The sequence below is a fragment of the Oryx dammah genome, unplaced genomic scaffold (assembly GCF_014754425.2).
Source record: "Oryx dammah isolate SB20612 unplaced genomic scaffold, SCBI_Odam_1.1 HiC_scaffold_11, whole genome shotgun sequence".
Taxonomy (NCBI): Eukaryota; Metazoa; Chordata; class Mammalia; order Artiodactyla; family Bovidae; genus Oryx; species Oryx dammah.
The window spans coordinates 21521894-21541829 of NW_024070195.1; the positions used below are offsets into that span (position 1 = coordinate 21521894).

General features: G+C 43.3%; 1 protein-coding gene across 1 annotated transcript in view; it reads left to right on the plus strand.

Moving 5' to 3' along the window:
- The window catches only part of LOC120870274, a 69031-nt gene that overhangs the window by 10317 nt on the left and 38778 nt on the right, over positions 1–19936 (plus strand). Inside the window, 5 exon segments of the mRNA XM_040249894.1 lie at positions 1950–2853; positions 6821–6873; positions 10182–10589; positions 14281–14376; positions 16067–17088. Of these exon segments, the coding sequence (XP_040105828.1) occupies positions 1950–2853; positions 6821–6873; positions 10182–10589; positions 14281–14376; positions 16067–17088 (2483 nt within the window).

Here is a 19936-nt window from a genome sequence, read left to right on the forward strand (position 1 = left end):
TTTTGCCTTTGACTGAGATACCCTGTTGGAGAGGGCACTTGTTGGACTCTACCCGACTTGAAACCGGTTTGTTTCCTTCTACTCTGTTCATTCTTGTTGGAATGTGTGCTTTTAGTGTTGGGATTTGTTTGTGGTTTTGGTGCTTTGTTGTTCTTGAACTTTTAAATATGGGAAATACTCCATCTGTCCCTAAGGAAAGCCTTTTGGGGGGTTATCTTAAATAAGTGTGCAAAATATATCTGTGAGCCTATGACTAAGAAAGAGATGATGAGAAAAAAAAAAAAAAAGAAAGAGATGATATTCTATTATAACAATGTGTGGCTCCAACATATATTAGGATCAGAAAAGCGATGACACCTGAAGGGCTCACTCAGTTACTATACAGTCTTGCATTTGGAATTGTTTTGTGCAAGGGCAAGGGGAAAGGGTGAGATTCCCTATGCACAGCATTTATGCTGTTACATCAAGAGGAAAAGAAGTCAGATGACTGCCAGCCTATGGTGCAGCAGTCTGAAAGGAAACCCAAGAGAAAATCTGTTGTATGAAAGGGAGCAGGAGAAAATAAGAGTGAGGGCATGTTATGTCACACCTTAAATCCCACTCTGGCCAATATGGCTCCCCTACCTGACCAGGTAACTGTTCAGATTGCTCCCATGCCGCGGACCTACTCACTCCTTTCGCATCTTCATCTTTTCCCTACTTATGGGGAATGATTAGAAGTTTCTATGTTAATCCCTGGGGCACAGGCGCTTAGTTTCCTATCACCATCTAAGGCCCCACAGAGCACTCAGTTTGAACCGGGGGCCACTTTCAAAACGGGGCAATGTCTCTTGAGCAGATATTCCGTAGGAGGCTTTAAGGCAAAAGCCAACCGGATGTCTATGGATGTGCAATCCATTCTCAACTTCAGATTTAACTGGAAAAACCGTAACCCCCTTTCCTGAGAGGACGCACACCGCCTGACAACTTTTCACTTCTGTCTTTGCCATTCACCGTCACTCTCAGGTGGACATTCACACCCTTATGAATTTGATGGTGACTGAGAGTAAAAGGAGGATGGTCATTGACATAGCTACAGAGGAAGCACGCCAGCTTCATCTAGTGGACCTAGATGGAACTCCAGAGGCAAATCAGGCAGTTCCTACCAGTGAGCCTCACTGGGATCCTAAAAACGGAGACATGCCACATCTAGAGCATTACAGAAAGCGCATCTTAGCAGGTAGCTAAGCAGAAGAGCTTAAACAAAATTCTGGAGATACCAAAAAAGCTCAGTGAGGATCCCATTAGAGTTTCTAGAAAGAATTTATCAAGCTTACAGGCACTGCATTGATGGAGACACTAAGGCCCCTGAGAATATGATGGTAAACACTACCTTCATTGGGCAAAGTGCATCAGATATAAGAAGAATGTTACAAAAGTTAGATGCTGCATTTGGAATGAACCCTTCTCAGTTAGCAGATGTGGCTTTTAAAGTTTTCAATAACAGGGAACAACGACAGAGAAAAAAAGATGCAAAACAGCTGGCAGGGGCCCTGGATTCCTGGAAGGAAAGTAACTAGAAGAGAGGTAAGCCACAAATGTGGAGAAGGCAATGGCAACCCACTCCAGTAGTCTTGCCTGGAAAATCCCATGGGTGGAGGAGCCTGGTAGGCTGCAGTCCATGGGGTCGCTAAGAGTTGGGCACGACTGAGCAACTTCACTTTCACTTTTCACTTTCATGCATTGGAGAAGGAAATGGCAACCCACTCTAGTGTTCTTGCCTGGAGAATCCCAGGGATGGGGGAGCCTGGTGGGCTGCCGTCTATGGGCTCACACAGAGTTGGACACGACTGAATCAACTTAGCAGTTAGCATGATTATTGTAACTATCTTGGGTGTATCTCAAAGTTTTACCTTCTTTTAGTTCAGCAAACAGGTATTTTTCTCTTTATTTTTTCATCATTTTTTTAGATAACAAGAGTGAAAACCATGAATCCATGCCAAAGCTGGACATTTATGAGAAAATGGAATCACAGAGAATTGTATCAGGAAGAATTTCAGAATTTGTGTCAGAAGGATCTGCTGAGCCTCAAGACATCTGTAAGTCTGCAGGCAAGATAAAGAGGCAGCAGGAAAAAGACTCAGGGGAGTCTCGGAAATTATCATCTACTCAGGATGCAGCTTTCAGTAAAATCCTCACCCGCAAAAATACACCTACAGGCGAAATAATAAGCCACGATGGCTGTGAGAGAAACTTAAATCTGAACTCAAATGAATTTACACACCAGAAATCTTATAAACACAGTACCTGTGACCAAAGTTTCAAATGGAATTCAGATTTTATTAAGCATCAGAGAATTTATGCTGGAGAAAAAATTCACCCATATGGGAAATCTCTCAAGAACCCAAACCTTATTAAACATGCAGCAGTTTTCACTGGCGAGAAGACCCACCAGTGTAATGAATGTGGAAAAGCTTTCAGACACAGCTCAAAGCTTATTAGGCATCAGAGAATCCACACTGGAGAGAGACCCTATGAATGTAATGAGTGTGGAAAAGGCTTTGGGGGGAGCTCAGATCTTATTAGACACCAGAGGATTCACACTGGGGAGAGACCCTTTGAATGCAAAGAATGTGGGAGAGCATTCAGCCTGAACTCACATCTTATCCTGCATCAGAGAATTCACACCAGGGAGAAACCCTATGAATGTAGTGAATGTGGGAAAACCTTCAGAGTGAGCTCACACCTTATTCGACACTTGAGAATCCACACTGGAGAGAAACCCTATGAATGCAGTGAGTGTGGAAGAGCCTTCAGTCAGAGCTCACACCTTAGTCAACATCAGAGAATTCACAAGAGGGAAAACCTATTCATGTAAAGAACTTAAATTCATAAGGAAATAGAACAGGAAAAATAGTGAATAAATAATAAATATCGGTTGAGATGAATGACTGAAAGACCAGTATCTCTTTATTTTCTCTCTCATTTTTGGTTTGCTGTTCTGCATATAATCTTTACTGCCATATGTCTGCTTGCTAAAGTCAAACCAGAAGAGCAAAATTTGGGGGAGGCTAATAAATGAGTCAAGCTTCCCTGGTGGCTCAGTGACAAAGAATCTTTGCCAGTGCAGGAGACACAGGTTCAGTCTCTGGGTGAGGAAGATCCCCTGGAGAAGGAAATGGCAACCCATTCCAGTATTCTTACCTGGGAAATCCCATGGACAGAGGAGTGTGGTGGGCTAGTGTACATGGGGTCACAAAAGGGTCAAACACAACTTAGAGACAAAACAATAACAAATAAGTTAGTCTATGGCAATGAAAATAGAAAAAGAGAACTCTTGGGAAATAACCAGAATTACAGTGTGGGGGAAAGAAGGTAAAGAGAGCCTGATCATTATCATTAACTCTAGTTAATGATTCTCATAAGAAGAGGTAGGCCAAGCCTCAAAATGGAATAGTTTGAGCAAGGTACTGCAGAACAGTGCTTTTAAAGAATTCCTTTAAAAAATGAAGATACAACAAAACTAAATTAGTCATGTCAAAACGAGGAGGTATGCAATGGTGGCATTCCAGTATGTAAGCCAAACTCTATGTCCAGTGGTCATGCCAGGAAGTACACAACCAGAAGAGCACTTAAAGCAAGAGGCCATAATCCTGAGATTGAAGGAAGACAGGGAGGGAGTAGAAGCAAATTAGGCAAGAGCTGGGGTTAGAGGTAAGGAAAGGTGTTCAAATTGAACTAAACCTTCGAATTTGGAGGACATACACAGTAGCATAACCAGGACTTTACTGCCATGCTGTGCGGGTTTGGGGCACCTTCCTGGGGTGGGAGGATAGTGTTCTGGGGAGCTCTCCTGGCAGAAATAGGGTTCTCTGGCTACTAATAACTGTGGAAGAGGACTGAGGAAGTTAGTACTGCAAAACTAGGTCCAGAAACTATTTCATTGCTGCTGGCTGCTCTCTCCAGAAAAGCCTGGGAAGAGAGTATAGAAAGGGTTGGTATCTGAGAAAAGAGTGGAGAGGAATCTGCAACAAGTTGGAGCTCTACCAATGATTTCAGGATATAAAGGTAAATCCTGCTTTAGTTATTTTACCTGTTTGATGAGGTACCTTTTCGCTAATGTGAGAAATAAAAGCATTTAAGGTCTAAATATTAAATTTCATGTTTTTATATGAAAACTAACTAGAAACAGAACCTTTACATTAGAAATATGATAATCTAATGAACAAAATTTTCCATGAAGAGGCTTTATAAGAATAGCAATTGTGTTTCAATGACCTTGAACTATAGGATCTAGATAACCCAGTATTTTGTTTTAAGGTAATGTTGAACTCATAATTTCTTTTTACAAGCACTAGGATGATGCATCCTATCACATGACTGTACATGTGGCTATATTTTCCATTTTATTTCCCATTTTATAGTTGAGAAAACTGAGCTGTAAAGTAGCAGACACAGGAATACACAGTAAACAGTGGAAGCAGGATATAAACATATATATTACTCCAGAGCCCTAGTTCTTAACCTTGACTATGTCAGTGACAATATGACTGTGGATATAAAATCAGAAAATATAGTCCTGAGGGATTACCTGGCTGTCTAGTGGTTAGGACTGGGTGCTTTCACTTGGGGCAACCGCATTCAGTCACTGGTCAGGGAACTATGCAACACAACTTCAAAGCTGCGGGGAAGGGCTTTCTATATCATCCTTTTAAAAGACTAATTGGTGATACATTCCAAAATCATGGTGGCAGTGGGGACCTGGTAGGCTGGGCTGACTTTGCCCTGGAGGCCCCAGGAAACAACCACCAAGAGCATCTTCCTACAGAGGCCAGGCAGCTGTAGCCACTGTGCCCAGGGTTAGCGGGCTTCTGGTGGGCTTGCCAGGCCCAGGCCTGGAAAGGGGTAAGAGCCTATTTCCCAAGGTTTAACTTCCCTCAGGGCTGCTATAAGATGCTGTGAGATGAGGCCAGCAGCTGTAAGTAGGGGCTGAAACTTTGAATACACAGCCGCTTTCCCACCCACCACCCTAAATCACACACACACACACACACACACACATGCACGCACGCACGTGTGCAGAGACCCCCGGGAGAAGGAGGAAAGAAGACCCTCCTCCTTTGCTTCTGTCCTCCTTTCCCTCCTGCAGCGGCTATAGGAAGCTCTGTCTGTCTTCCAGAGACGTTGGCAGAGGCACCTTTTCAGTGGGGAGTGTGTATTCACACACAAGCATGCAGACCTGTCTGTTTATGTTGCTAGCAAACATCTGGACATAATTTGATCACTTACTGATGATGAGCAGAAATCTTATCTGTAGATTTATTTGTAGTGGAGAACATCAACATGCTTGGTTTGGTATTTTTAATCTCATCACTTGTGGCAAAGCTTCACATTGTTTCCATATTACAAGTTGTAGTGTCTGTCTTACCTAGTTTATGCTTTTCGTCACATGTGACAATTCACCAGAATTGTCAGTTTTCCTTTTGAATTTACATTTTAATGATTCACTGAATTAAAAACATTTTAGTGGTTCATTCGGTGGTTTTCAAGATGACTAGTCTTTCACTTCAGCTAAAGATTTCAATAGGCATTTCTCTAAATTAATAATGATGTATTTCACCTTAGAAATGGCGCCAGGGCTTTCCTGGTGGTCCTGTGGTTAAGAATCCACCTTGCAATGCAAGAGACACCAGTTCAATCCCTGGTCTGGGAAGGTCCCACATGGCATGGAACAGCTAAGCCTGTGCCCCACAACTACCAGTCCTACATGCTACAGCTACTGAAGCCTTTGTGCCCTAGAGCCTGTGCAACAAGAGAAGCCCCATTGGCTGCAGTCTTCTCTATTAAATATCAAAGGGAATAGAAAAGTCTCCAACAGTGAAAGAAGAGGGCAACACTCAGGGCGGTGAATATAGGCAACATAGGAGGAACTGTAACAGCCAGGAGGTAGCTGCTAGTCAGAACTTTAGGCATTTCTGTTACCTGGAGGCACCTTGACGCTGTGAGGCTCTGAACCAGCTCTGGGAACTTTGCCACCAGTGAATGATGCCACACCAGGGAACAGACCCTGGAGCTGCTAGTGCTGGAGCAGTTCCTAATCAGCTGCCCCAGGAGCGCCAGGCCTGGATGTCAGAGCATCAGCCAAAGGATGACAAGGAGCCAGTGATCATGTTGGAGGATTTGGAGAAAGAACTTGATGAAACAGGACCGCAAGTGTGATTAAATAGGGGAACATTGGGGAATGAAAGTCCTAGCCAGAGAGAGAAGCATCCATACTACCATGGAAGCAGGTTGCAGAACTCAAGTTTCTACTCACCCTGACTAGATATGAGAGTCACTGTGTTTTTACTTCCTCTTGAGGATGGAGTAAGACTGTGCTCACTCTTTCTTTCTTCTGTGCCCTTGGAATTGTTCTCTAAGATGTCTTTCAAAGGTATTAACTCTAGTTCATTCATTAAGTCTGTCACAATCCTGCCATATCTTGTTTCCAGGCTGTAACCAGAACCTGTGAATTCCAGGTGAAATTTTTTCCGCATTTATCCCCCATTTCTTTGAAGCCTCCTCCACAATTGCCTCCCTTGTAAGGTTCCTCACTGTGTCTGCTAGATGTGTGGTACTAGCTTCAAAGCTGACTTTTGCAGTCACACAGTGCCTTACAGCTCAGAAATGTCCTGCTTTCAGAAAGTCATGAGCTTGGTTTAATGCCCTGTTGTCACAGTCTTGAAATTCTTAACTTTATCTTTTAACTTGTGTTTTGTAAGTGAAGTAAAATAGGACAACAGAGCATGTGCCTGAGCAGAGGATTTGCCCCCATTCACGTGTAGCATTTGTAATCCCCCAGGAACACAGAATTCCAGTGGACCCATAATTTGTGGGAGTTCAGCAAGACTCAAAGTGAGTATGAAGGAGAGAAGAACAGACTACTCTGAAATGTGCCACTTTGGAATGTGAATTATTTTGAGTTGAAATCTATCAACCCAGAAGACTCAGGAAATACTTTTACCTCTCCCTTAACTACGTGAAAGAATTTAGATAGGGAGCATGTGCTAAAAAAAAAAAAAAAAAAGAATTATTACCAGAGATAACTTTTTTGATCTGAAAGACCTATCTATATATGGCACGACAAACACCTAGTTACCAAACATCTGCTCTTCTTATCCTGTGAATTACCCTCCTGCCCTTTGAAGCCCAGACCCCTATTTCATTCATTAAGTCAGTATGGCATATAAGCCCCTCTTATTTTCAGGGCTCCTATACATACAAATTTTGATTTGTTTTTCTCCTGAGAATGGTATATGTCAATTATAAGACCAACCAAAGAACCTAGAAATGTAGAAAGAAAAAATTTCTGCAAACACCTGTTTCCTACTCCATTTACCAACTGAAAAAGCCTGCAGAGTGGAAGCATTCTGTACAAGTTACAGCCCATCAGCTGTTGGATTTTTCCAGAAGATTCTGTTCTCTCCCTGGGTTCCTAATTTTTTAAAGAAACCTTTTGGGGTGTCTGCCAAAGAAGTTTTGAAGTACTCATTCTCTGTGGCACTCGCAACAATTAAACTTTTATTGTGCAACAAATGAATTGCCACTCTGTTTAAGACAAAGGTGCAGGAATAACAAAAATAAATCTCTCTTTTCTGGTAGTTTCAAGGAGTTCACTCACTCACTGCCTAGAATAAAATAATAAGGATTCTTGCCTAAAGGTAAGAAATTGAATTACCAAATGGTTTTTATTGTAATTCTTATGAAAACAGCAAGTTACTACGTGTTGCATTGTAACATTGCAGTCAGTGTAATATTTGCTAATTCATCACAGAGTTAGGTAGTAAGGTAGGCATGAGCAAGGAGGGTTGCCCTTGCTGAAAAGGATACAAGCTAGTATCAATGTAGGGACCTCTAAACCTCTTCCCAGACACACCCAGGAGAGCTCCAAATATGCTACAAAATAACCACAGAGATTTTTTCAACTCTAGCACATGTGCCCTAGGTATACAGTGGATACAAACTAACCACAGGGACTTCCCTGAGTAAGTTATTCAGTTAGGCGCCCATTCAGTTCAGTTCAGTTCAGTCGCTCAGTCGTGTCTGACACTGCAACCCCATGAATCCCAGCACCCTGTCCATCACCAACTCCCGGAGTTTACCCAAACTCATGCCCGTTGAGTCGGTGATGCCATCCAGCCATCTCATCCTCTGTCATCCCCTTCTCCTCTCACCCTCAATCCTTCCCAGCATCAAGGTCTTTTCCAATGAGTTAACTCTTTGCATCAGGTGGCCAAAATATTGGAGTTTCAGCTTCAACATCAGTCCTTCCAATGAACTCCCAGGACTGATCTCCTTTAGAATGGACTGGTTGGATCTTCTTGCAGTCCAAGGGACTCTCAAAAGTCTTCTCCAACACCACAGTTCAAAAGCATCAATTCTTTGGCATTCAGCTTTCTTCACAGTCCAACTCTCACATCCATACATGACTACTGGAAAAACCATAGCCTTGACTAGACAGACCTTTGTTGGCAAAGTAATGTCTCTGCTTTTGAATGTGCTATCTAGGTTGGTCATAACTTTCCTTTTTCATTCTCTTCTTTCACCTTCATCAAGAGGCTTTTTAGTTCCTCTTCACTTTCTGCCATAAGGGTGGTGTTGTCTGCATATCTGAGGTTATTGATATTTCTTTCGCCAATCTTGATTCCAGCTTGTGCTTCTAGCCCAGCGTTTCTCATGATGTACTCTGCATAGAAGTTAAATAAGCAGGGTGACAATATACAGCCCATTAAATGGTTCATAAATATTCTACACATATATACATCTGATTATAACAGACTGAATTATGGGAACAGATAAAACAGATGTGCTGTTATATAACTTGCAAATGTCAATTGACCTTGAGCATATGCCTATTTGCATTCCTTTTCATTGATTGGTGGCAGGTATAAGCCCTATTTTGCACAGGGCCAAAAAAAAAAAAAAAAAAAGAGAGAGAGAGAGAGACAGGAAGCCAAGGAATATGCACTTCCCTGGTGGCACAGATGGAAAAGAATCTACCTGCAGTGCAGATTCCTGAATTAGATCCTTGGGTCTGGGAGATCTCCTGGAGAAGGGAGTGGCAACTCACTCCATTATTCTTGCCTGGAGAATTCCATAGACAGAGGAGCCTGGCAGGTACAGTCCATGGGGTCGTAAAGAGTCGGACATGACTGAACAGCTAATACATAAGGAGTATGTGGAGGCGACCTGCTCCTGTGTTTTGAGAGTCTGTGTCTAATAAAACATCTATCTGCTTGAGCTGAAGTGAGCTGTAACTTGCCTGTTGCTTTGAACTATTTAGTCCGTCCACGAAAAAAAAAAAACCAACCTGACAACAGTACTCCTGCGAACTACTAGTATCTCTCATTTGTAGAGGAAATGGGTTTATTAAAGTTTGGCCAATAATCCGGACAACTCAGGATTCCAATACAACTTGCCCAACTCCATATCAGAAGTTTCTAAGCACTCGCTAGTCCGTGTCCCCAGCTGGACTCTAAGCTTCTTAGACCAAGAACAATCTCCTTCCTATACTTTCGCTGTACTCCTGGCGCCTATTATAGTACTGAACAGCTCCTAACCAACATTACATTGCATACAGCTGAAAGAACCCTGTAACGGTTTCATTTTTAAATGTCACACATTAAGCCTGAAAACTGTCATTTTAACTTGAGCAGCGGTGGTCTCTGGCTTTGCAGCCCTCACTGTGGCCACGTTGTAGGGATATCAGGACAGGTCTGGGTCACGCATGCGTGGTGCGCATCCTGTCCCTGGCTGTGCAAACTTGGGCAAATCACTTTGCTCTTTGCTTGTTTCCGGGTTGTAAATTGAACGAACAACACCGTACTCATCAATGATCCTTAATCCTTTTCCTTTCCTTTCCTCTCCCTGCGGGTCAAGACTGAGCGATTGTGCTGATGGCAATGCTGCGGACACATTCTGGTTGAGCGATGTGTCTGCCTGGTAAATATAGTCAAGTTGATGGAGGTCGGGACGGAGTGGCGGATGCTGTCCAGAGAGGTAGGCTGGCAGGGAGAACGCGACTACTCGGGTCAGTGAATAGGAACGGAGAAGTGGTGGTCGGAGGGGAAGCACGCCTGGGAATGTCCCTGCCTGCCGCCCCGAACAGGACAGGGCCTAGGAACTCAAAGCCGCGGAGCTGGCATTCAGATCCTCTTTTTAAGAGGAGGAGAGTTATGAATCAAAACGCCACAGACATAGGTGTCCCCATGTGCAGACCGCGCGGGGGTCTCGGCCACACTACACGGCTCGGACCTTTCCTCCGAAGCCGCCGGAAGCGGGGGCGCACGGCCGGGCAGGGTTCACGGACGCACTTCCGCTGGCGGCAGGTCTGAGGCTGGATCGGAAAGTGCGGCCGCCTCCCTTGGGCCGGGATAAGACTGGCGGGAAGACAGCCAGACGTCGCGGGAAGACAGCCAGACGTCGCGGCGGGACCCCCAGGTCGGTCGGGCGCGGGTCGGGGGAGTCACTGCCTTGCTCTGCCGGCGCTGGAAGTGCCGGCGGAGACTCCACAGGAGCCCGCCCCGCTGCCGGCCAGCGCTCCAGAAAGTTTCTGAGACTCGGACTCCTGGGTCACTGATGTTAATCTGAGGAGTTCTATGAGGGCCATCCGTTTGTCCAACTTGGCCGCCTACTCCCAGAAGCCTTTTATGGTCAGCCTTGTGGCTTAAAGGATACACAGACAGTCAACACTTTCCGAGGCTGGGGCACCGTGATGTGCCAGTGCGGTAAACGGGAAAGGGGTTTGTAGTCTGGATGGTTAACTTACTATATTGTCTTATTCGCTCAAAGATTTAAACTAGTAGAAGACAGCACGTGTAAGTGGGCTCCATATCCTTTATCTTGAGTTATTCCTGAAACAGTCTTTCTCCTGCGGCTGGGGAAGTGGAGGTGTTTACCAAAGCGGCCCAGTGAGTAAAAGATGCTAGGTGCGGAGAAGGCACTAGAGGGCCTCCTTGCGTGGTCCTCTGTTCTGTGTCCGGAACCCTAAAAGTGTACCTGAGCTCGAGGAGTCATGCCTGGAGCCAGCGGCTGGGTGACCAAGTCACAGTGGTAACTGCAGCACTCTAAACTGAGGTCTTACTAAGTGCCAGGCACTGAATTTAATTTATTCTTAAAAAGACGCTGTATAATAAGATCTGCTGTTTAGTTAATCGCATTGTAACATTTTTCTGGTTTTGGAATTGTGATGTGGTTATATAAGATGTGCTGAGTGAAGGTTATAGGGACTGTTGTGTACCTTTTTAACAAATTTTTTTTGGTAAGTTTAACATTATTTCAAAATAAAACATAGTTTAAAAGCCTCTAGGTATTTTTACAGAGGGGAAAAGTTTGGAGATGTTGCTGCTGCTGCTGCTGCTAAGTCGCTTCGGTCGTGTCCGACTTTGTGCAACCCCATAGACGACAGCCCGCCAGGCTCCAAGCTACTACGTATTAGAAAACATGACAGTATTCAAGCCGAGGTCTTTTGGAATCCAAAGCCTAGGCTCTTAATCACTGCCCATCATGCTAATCAATTGTTAGTCCACATTTCCCTAAATCCATCAGTTCAGTTCAGTCGCTCAGTCATATCCGACTCCTTGCGACCCCATGAATTGCAGCTCACCAGGCCTCCCTGTCCATCACCAACTCCCAGAGTTCACCCAGACTCAGGTCCATCAAGTCAGTGATGCCATCCATGAGATGTCATCCTCTGTCATCCCCTTCTCCTGCCCCCAATCCCTCCCACCATCAGAGTCTGTTCCAATGAGGCAACTCTTCGCATGAGGTGGCCAAAGTACTGGAGTTTCAGCTTTAGCATCATTCCTTCCAAAGAACACCCAGGGCTGATCTCCTTCAGAATGGACTGGTTGCAGTCCAAGGGACTCTCAAGAGTCTTCTCCAACACCACAGTTCAAAAGCATTGATTCTTCAGCACTCAGCTTTCTTCACAGTCCAACTCTCACATCCATACATGACCACTGGAAAAACCATAGCCTTGACTAGACGGACCTTTGTTGGCAAAGTAATGTCTCTGCTTTGCAATATGCTATCTAGGTTGGTCATAACTTTTCTTCCGAGGAGTAAGCATCTTTTAATTTCATGGCTGCAGTCACCGTCTGCAGTGATTTTGGAGCCCCAAAAAATAAAGTCTGACACTGTTTCCACTGTTTCTCCATCTATTTCCCATGAAGTGATGGGACCAGATGCCATGATCTTAGTTTTCTGAATGTTGAGCTTTAAACCAACTTTTTCACTCTCCACTTTCACTTTCATCAAGAGGCTTTTTAGTTTCTCTTCACTTTCTGCCATAAGGGTGGTATCATCTGCATATCTGAGGTTATTGATATTTCTCCCGGCAATCTTGATTCCAGCTTGTGCTTCTTCCAGCCCAGTGTTTCTCATGATGTGCTCTGCAGATAAGTTAAATAAGCAGGGTGACAATATACAGCCTTGACATACTCCTTTTCCTATTTGGAGCCAGTCTGTTGTTCCATGTCCAGTTCTAACTGTTGTTTCCTGACCTGCATACAGGTTTCTCAAGAGGCAGGTCAAGTGGTCTGGTATTCCCATCTCTTTCAGAATTTTCCACAGTTTATTGTGATCCACACAGTCAAAGGCTTTGGCGTAGTCAATAAAGCAGAAATAGATTTTTTTTGGAACTCTCTTGCTTTTTCCATGATCCAGCGGATGTTGGCAATTTGATCTCTGGTTCCTCTGTCTTTTCTAAAACCTGCTTGAACATCTGGAAGTTCACAGTTCACGTATTGCTGAAGCCTGACTTGGAGAATTTTGAGCATTACTTTACTAGCGTGTGGGATGAATGCAGTTGGGCAGTGGTTTGAGCATTCTTTGGCATTGCTAAACCCATAGGCCCTGCTTAAGTCTATTACATGGAAAACTGAAAGCATCTACACCCACATAGCCTGCTACCTACACTAACATAATTTTAGTATTCAACTCTCTTCCCTAAGTGTGACTTCACTATTCTATTTCTTTATCAACATAACTTTACTTGCCCTAAAAGATAAAAGTTGCTGATAATTATGTGTTTTAACACCTTGGCCCTCAATCCATTTTTGTGAATATCAAACACTTCAACTTTCAATAGATAGGATTTAGACTTTCCAAAACCCTCAAGTGAAAAATCTTCACCTGTACTACTGTATCACTAAACTTGCCCAATTCTTATCCTGCCTTGAAAGATCTGCCCCCCAAACCTCATAAATATTCTGACTTTGCCTTCTCCCCTAGGAGGTACTAGCAAGACTATCAAAGTGCTGTCCATCTCTCATAAGAATAAACTTAGCTTGGCCATATCAACTAATTGTTTGGCTGTTATTTGGAGGAATAAGGCATCCAACAATATTCCCAGTATTGTCAAAAATGTTCTCTTGACAAACATTCCTTCTCCTATTTAGAAAAAGGTATGAATTGCCTTAAACTTCTATTTTTTACATTTTCTTTATTGAATTCTCTTTAATTTAGCGTTGAGCTTCCTTTTTCTTCTAGAACAGAAAGATTGAACTTAGTGTGTGAACTCAAATGTTGAATCTGCCTTCCAATCTTTTTAACTGTGGTTTCTGTAGAAAGATTGAACTTAGTGTGTGAACTCAAATGTTGAATCAGCCTTCCTTTCTTTTTAACTGTGGTTTCTGTAACCCTAGGAGTGTGCCCTAAAGGATAACACTTATAGCAGCAATCCTCCTCTTGGCCCATTGGAGCAAGAATGGCCACTGTTTTCCTTCTAGACGTTCCTAAAGAGTCAATAAGGGCTCTTTGAAGTAAAAAAGGGCATGCTGGGAATGAGAAATCTGGCCCAAAAGAGAGCAGCCAAAACAACCGGAGTTATTCCACCACCACTTCCCATAGTTCCCAAGAGACTCCGTGGCCCTTTGCAGTCTTGTGCCACCTCTGGGTATTCTACTATGAGCCATTTAAGGCCTGAGATACCCACCAAGGAGCAGACGCTGGACTTGGAGGTGCTGGCGCAGCTCAACCATACTGCCTGAGGAACTGCAGGACTGGATACAGAAGCAATCCAGAGAGTGGGGAGGAGGCAGTGGCTATGCTGGAAGATCTGGAGAGGAAGTTAAGTTAATCAGGCCAGCAGATAGGAAAGGGCCCTATGCTCAGTGGAGACAGAGTTGGGAAGTGGGCATCCAGGCTGGTCCTTTGTGGGATCTCTGGGGATCATTTACTTGTGGGCCCTTCAGTTGCCTAAATGAGCTTGCTTATCCTCAGGTTTCAACCCACACTTGGACACAGGAAGTACTTTCTGAGACATTGTACCTCTGGATCCAGCTAAGAAAGCAGCATATCTCCAGCCTCACACCATGGAAATCCAGCTTCAGGACCCTCGACACCAACAGGATTGTGGTTAGTGTTGACACGTAGGTCATATAGCTCCCCTGAAGACCTTAGAATCGTTCATTATTCAGCAGATGTATATTAAGTACCTGTTACATTCCAGGCACTGTGCAAGGCACTGGGTGTAATAAACAGAGTGGACATGATCTGTTTTCATGGAGCTTACAACAATCTGATGACAGAGCATTAAACAAATAACCACACAAATAAATATGCTGTGATAGATTGTATATGGGGAGAGAGGTATGTCAGAGGCCTCTTTAAGAAAATAACGCACTGCTGCTGCTGCTGCTGCTAAGTCGCTTCAGTCATGTCCGACTCTGTGCGACCCCATAGACGGCAACCCACCAGGCTCCACCATCCCTGGGATTCTCCAGGCAAGAATACTGGAGTGGGTTGCTGTTTCCTTCTCCAATGCATGAAAGTGAAAAGTCAAAGTGAAGGTGCTCAGTCGTGTCCCACTTTTCGTGAACCTGTGGACTGCAGCCCACCAGGCTCCTCTGCCCATGGGATTTTCCAGGCAAGAGTACTGGAGTGGGTTGCCATTGCCTTCTCTGAATAACATGCTAACTAATCCTAAAAGTAGAATAGGAATCAACCAAGTGAATAGTAGAGGTGGAAAGCATTGTAGGCCAGAAGGGCATGTGCAAAACCAAATGGGAAGGAAATTGGTGGGTTTGAAAGATGGCCAGTGTGACTGTCTCCAAGCTGTCTTTTCCTCCATTTAGTGTCTTTTGTCACACAAAGCAAATCACTTTTCCCTGCATTATTTCTACATGGTTATAAATTCTGCCCTTTACTCTGGGCCCTAAAAATGTGATTACTGCAGGGAGAACATGGCTTGAATGGGATAATCTCTCACTTTTTTTTTCAGAAACTATTGATCATTGAGGAAGTGGCCACATCTCTCACCCTGAAAGAGTGGGGGTTGTTGGGACTCTACTCAGAGGAACTTCTGTAGGAAAGACAGGCAAAGGAATTATGCGATCATGCTTTCCTTGGATAAGGTTAGATGGGAGGCTAGGGTCTGCTAAAGAACCTTCTCTGTGTTAGTGCTGTTTTCTTGAGAATTTCAGTCTCAAATAAGTCACAGAGTGTAGTTTCAGGTTTGACAGATTCCCAGTGTTCTTTGTAAGAAGAGTAATAATGTCTCTGGGAGCTAAAGCAATTTCTGTCTCTTTTATCCTGTGTGTCTAAAGTCTAATCTCCTTGTTCTGCATGTTTGGACATGTGATACTTGTCTTTGGCTGATCTCTCATGTTTTAATATTCTTAGAGGTCTTCCCATTATTCCTTAGAACACTCTGCACAAAGTTGTTTCATGCTTCCATCTTGATACCTGCCACTGCTGGCTTCCTGTCTTGTTTTGTTACTCCCACAGTTTCTGCTCTTTCATCCCTCTCTACCCAACTTGTGGTCTCCCTGATGAACCCACTCTTATCTGAGATCTTCTGTTGTTTACAGTGATTATTCATTGGATCCCTCTTCATCCTCCCTGATTTTTCTCCACTCTTTTCTTGAATAACTCCCTCCCCGTCCAATGACTGCTAATCTTCTCTTCCTTTGCCATCTCCCAATTTCCTCTTCAAATGTTGTAAAGTCATTTTGTTAGTATATTGAAGCTGTGTATGTCTAATAAATGTTTCATTTTATTTCCTATATATTTCAGTGACATTTGAATACTGTGTTTTTTACTTCAGGTGATGTGATAAGAATAAAGAAAGAAGAACTGGATGAAAAGCAGGAACTTACTGTAGATATGGAATCCCAAGAAAAGTTATCAGACCAAATCAATGGAGAGGCTTTTGAATGTGGAGAAACCGAAGATCATAAAGGATGGATGGAAAGATATCAGAGAAACACTTCAAATGAGAAGAGATACAAGTGTGATGAATGTGGGAAAAGATTCACTCTAAAGTCAAGTCTCATTAGACATAAAAGAATCCACCCTGGAGAGAGATCCTATTCATGTAATGTATGTGGCAAAACTTTCATTCAGAGCTCAGAGCTTACTGACCATCAGAGAATACATAGCCAGTTAAAACCACATCAGTGTGATGAGTGTGAGAAAGGCTTTTATTACAGGGCACATCTTGTTCAGCATCAAAGGATCCACTCTGGAGAAAAACCTTTCCAATGTAATGAGTGTGGGAAAGCTTTTCATTATAGCGCAGGCCTTATTCGACACCAGAGGACCCACACAGAAGAGAAACCATACCAGTGTAATTACTGTGGGAAAGCTTTTCATTACAACTCGGGCCTTATTCGACACCAGAGGACCCACACAGGAGAGAAACCTTACCAGTGCAACGACTGTGGGAAAGCTTTCTGTCTGAGCTCACACCTGATACAACATCAGAGAGTTCATACTGGAGAGAAGCCATACCAGTGTAGTGAGTGTGGGAAAAGCTTCAGCCAGAGCTCAGGCCTCTTCCATCACCAGAGAAGCCACAGTGGGGAGAAACCATATGAATGTGATGAGTGTGGAAAGGCTTTCAGTCATAGTTCAGCTCTTGTTGGACACCAGAGAATGCACAGTGGAGAGAGGCCCTATGAGTGTGATGTGTGTGGGAAAGCTTTCGGCTATAGCTCACATCTTCTGGGACACCGAAGAATCCACACCGGAGAGAAGCCATATGAATGCCATGTGTGTGGAAAAGCTTTCCGGCAGAGCTCACACCTCATTGTACATCAGCAAATCCACACTGAAGAGAAGCCCTGGTAATGTCCAGAGTTATGTAGAATTTTCCATCTACGCTCATTCCTGTGGGACATCAAAAAAGCACAGCTAGATGTAGGGAACTCTGTGATCACTATTGCAATTTCAGCAGTCACTCGGAAATACTTATAGAAGCTGAGATAGACAAGCACCTGACAGTTTACCAAACAAAACACTGATGTTCTGCCACTGAGCACATCATGTGATGAACTAGGACATTGGAAGGGTTCATTTCATTATTCTGAAACTTTTCTCTGAAGCAAGTGGCTCCAGCAATTTAAATGTTCTGTTAGACATATAACGAGATTTTAGAGATTACTACTGTTTCTTTTCGCCTTCCCTTTCCATTCTTCCCTCTTTTTTTTTTTTTTTTTTGGCTAAAGTGTGAATTTAGAATTAACATCTGATCTACACTTTAAAAAAAAAAACTACGAGTTTATGGTTAGCTTGATAAAATATATTAGCCTATGAATTATATACACTAAAAATATTGTGTACTACAAAAGCCATTGGAATAATATTCCAATAATAATATTGGAATGAACTATGACTTGCATGGGTAGGATAGGTTAGGGGTGGTGGAGCAAGATTTATCTTGCAATTTCCCAGTGACCTTTCACATCTTAAATCAGAGACAGCAAACAGGCCAATGGGTTCTATTTAGCCTGTGCATGCATTTTTCTCACAAATTATGATTATCTCTTGGTAATATAAAATTATTGCCATTACTTAAAGAGATTTTACATAAAATCTGACTTTCCATATTCTCTTACAAAAATGCATGATGTGGCAACACCAGGCACCACATTCCCATGTGGGAACAATTGACTAAAGCTGACTATTGTCTAGCGAGACATGGTCCCCACTGCCGCACAGCTTCCTACTGTCTTATGTACCTCCCTTCGTTCGTTTTGCCTGTGTGACCCCTACCACTGCCTTAAGTATTTCTCAAGGAGGCTTCAAGGCACTAGGTCCTTTACCACCAAAACAGCTTCACTTTAATTAGTTTTATATATTGGCCTCCCAAATAAGATTTCTCTGAAGATTTTCTGCTAACAACAGTTTGAAGATTTAGATTAAATAATAAATTTTAAAATGTAACTTGAGCACCTGAAGGTAGAGGAAAGCCACTTTAAAATTTTCTTTAGATAGAATTTATAGGTAATTATTGAAAGTCAATAATAATAGCTTCTAAAGAAAAGCTCTGACAAACCTAGACAGCATATTAAAAAGCATAGACATTACTTTGCTGACAAAGGTCCGTCTAGTCTATGGTTTTTCCATTAGTCATGTATGGATGTGAGAGTTGGACCATAAGGAAGCCTGAGTGCTGAAGAATTGATGCTTTTGAACTGTGGTGTTGGAAAAGACTCTTGTAAGAGTCCCTTGGACTGTGAGGAGATTGAACCAGTCAATCCTAAAGGGAATCACCCCTGAATATTCACTGGAAGGACGGATACTGAAGCTCCAATACTTTGGCCACCTGATGCAAAGAGCTGACTCATTAGAAAAGACCCTGATGCTGGGAAAGATTGAAGGCAGGAGGAGAAGGGGATGACAGAGGATGAGATGATTGGATGTCTTCACCAACTCAATGGACATGAGTTTGAGCAAGCTCCCGGAGATGGTGAAAGACAGGAAGGCCTTGTGTGCTGCAGCCCGTGGGGTCACAGAGTCAGGCACAGCTGAGTGACTGAACAACAAAAACAACAAACCAAATTCTTAGAGAGCAGTTAATCAGGTGAGATGAAAAACAAAAACACTTATGAAGAGAATCAACATTTAAGTGAAAAATTGAAAAAATGCAGGTCCAAAAGTAGAGATCATTTGGAGAAGAGAACCATTAAAATGTGAAGCATTCAGTAATAGAAGCAGCTGTGGGAAAGCAGTGGGTTAAGGTCTGAATAGGCAAGCAGGGAGGGGTGAAAAGAAAAAGCAGTTAAGAAAGGAAAAGATGAGGATAAACTGAGAGAAGGAAAGCAGCAAAGAGAAGTTAGGGGAAAGGGGGAAAGGTCAGAGACATTAGAAAAACAAATTTCAAACAGGAAATGGAAGCAATGAAAACAGAAGTGAAAAGGCAATCTATAAAGAATCATGAAGGGGAGATTGAGGATTTGCAGAGGCTGGTGTACTTGCTTTGATCATGGATCTCCCAGTGACTTCAGAGTAATAATCCTTTATTTCCATGCCATGTAGGCCAAATCCCTCATATGAAAGAACCGAACCTGTATTCACTAATGTCTTTACGAATCACTCAGGATCTTGGCCCTGCGTGGGTCTCTGAGATTTGAGACACAGGACACTTCTCTCTTCTCTACCATACTCTAAGCCCCAATTTGTTGAACTCTGCTCAGCCTGGACTCTACCTTCTTAGCAAAACCAACAAAGCAGAAGGATTCTCTTGAAGAGCAATAATATATTCTTGGCCTCTCTGGGATGCATTGTTGTTCAGTCACTTAAGTCATATCCAACTCTTTGGGACCCCATGGACTGTAGCCTGCCAGGCTCCTCTTGTCTGTGGGGTTTTTCCAGGCAGTAATTCTGGAGTGGATTGCCATTTCTTTCTCCAGGGGATCTTCCCAATTCTGGGATCAAGCCTGCATCTCCTGCATTGGCAGGCCGATTCTTTAGCTCTGAGCCACCAGGGGAGCCCCTCTCCCTCACCTAACCAACCACAAATTGTTATCTTGGCTCTATTTTCAGACAATACCCAGGATCTTGCCACTTACCACTCCTACTGCCTCCAGGCTTGCATATTCCATTAAAGAGGAAAAAGCATGTTGAGAGATAGTAATACCCATTATGAATTAATATCTGCAAAAGGAAAAGCCCTTCGCAAACTATGATAGTA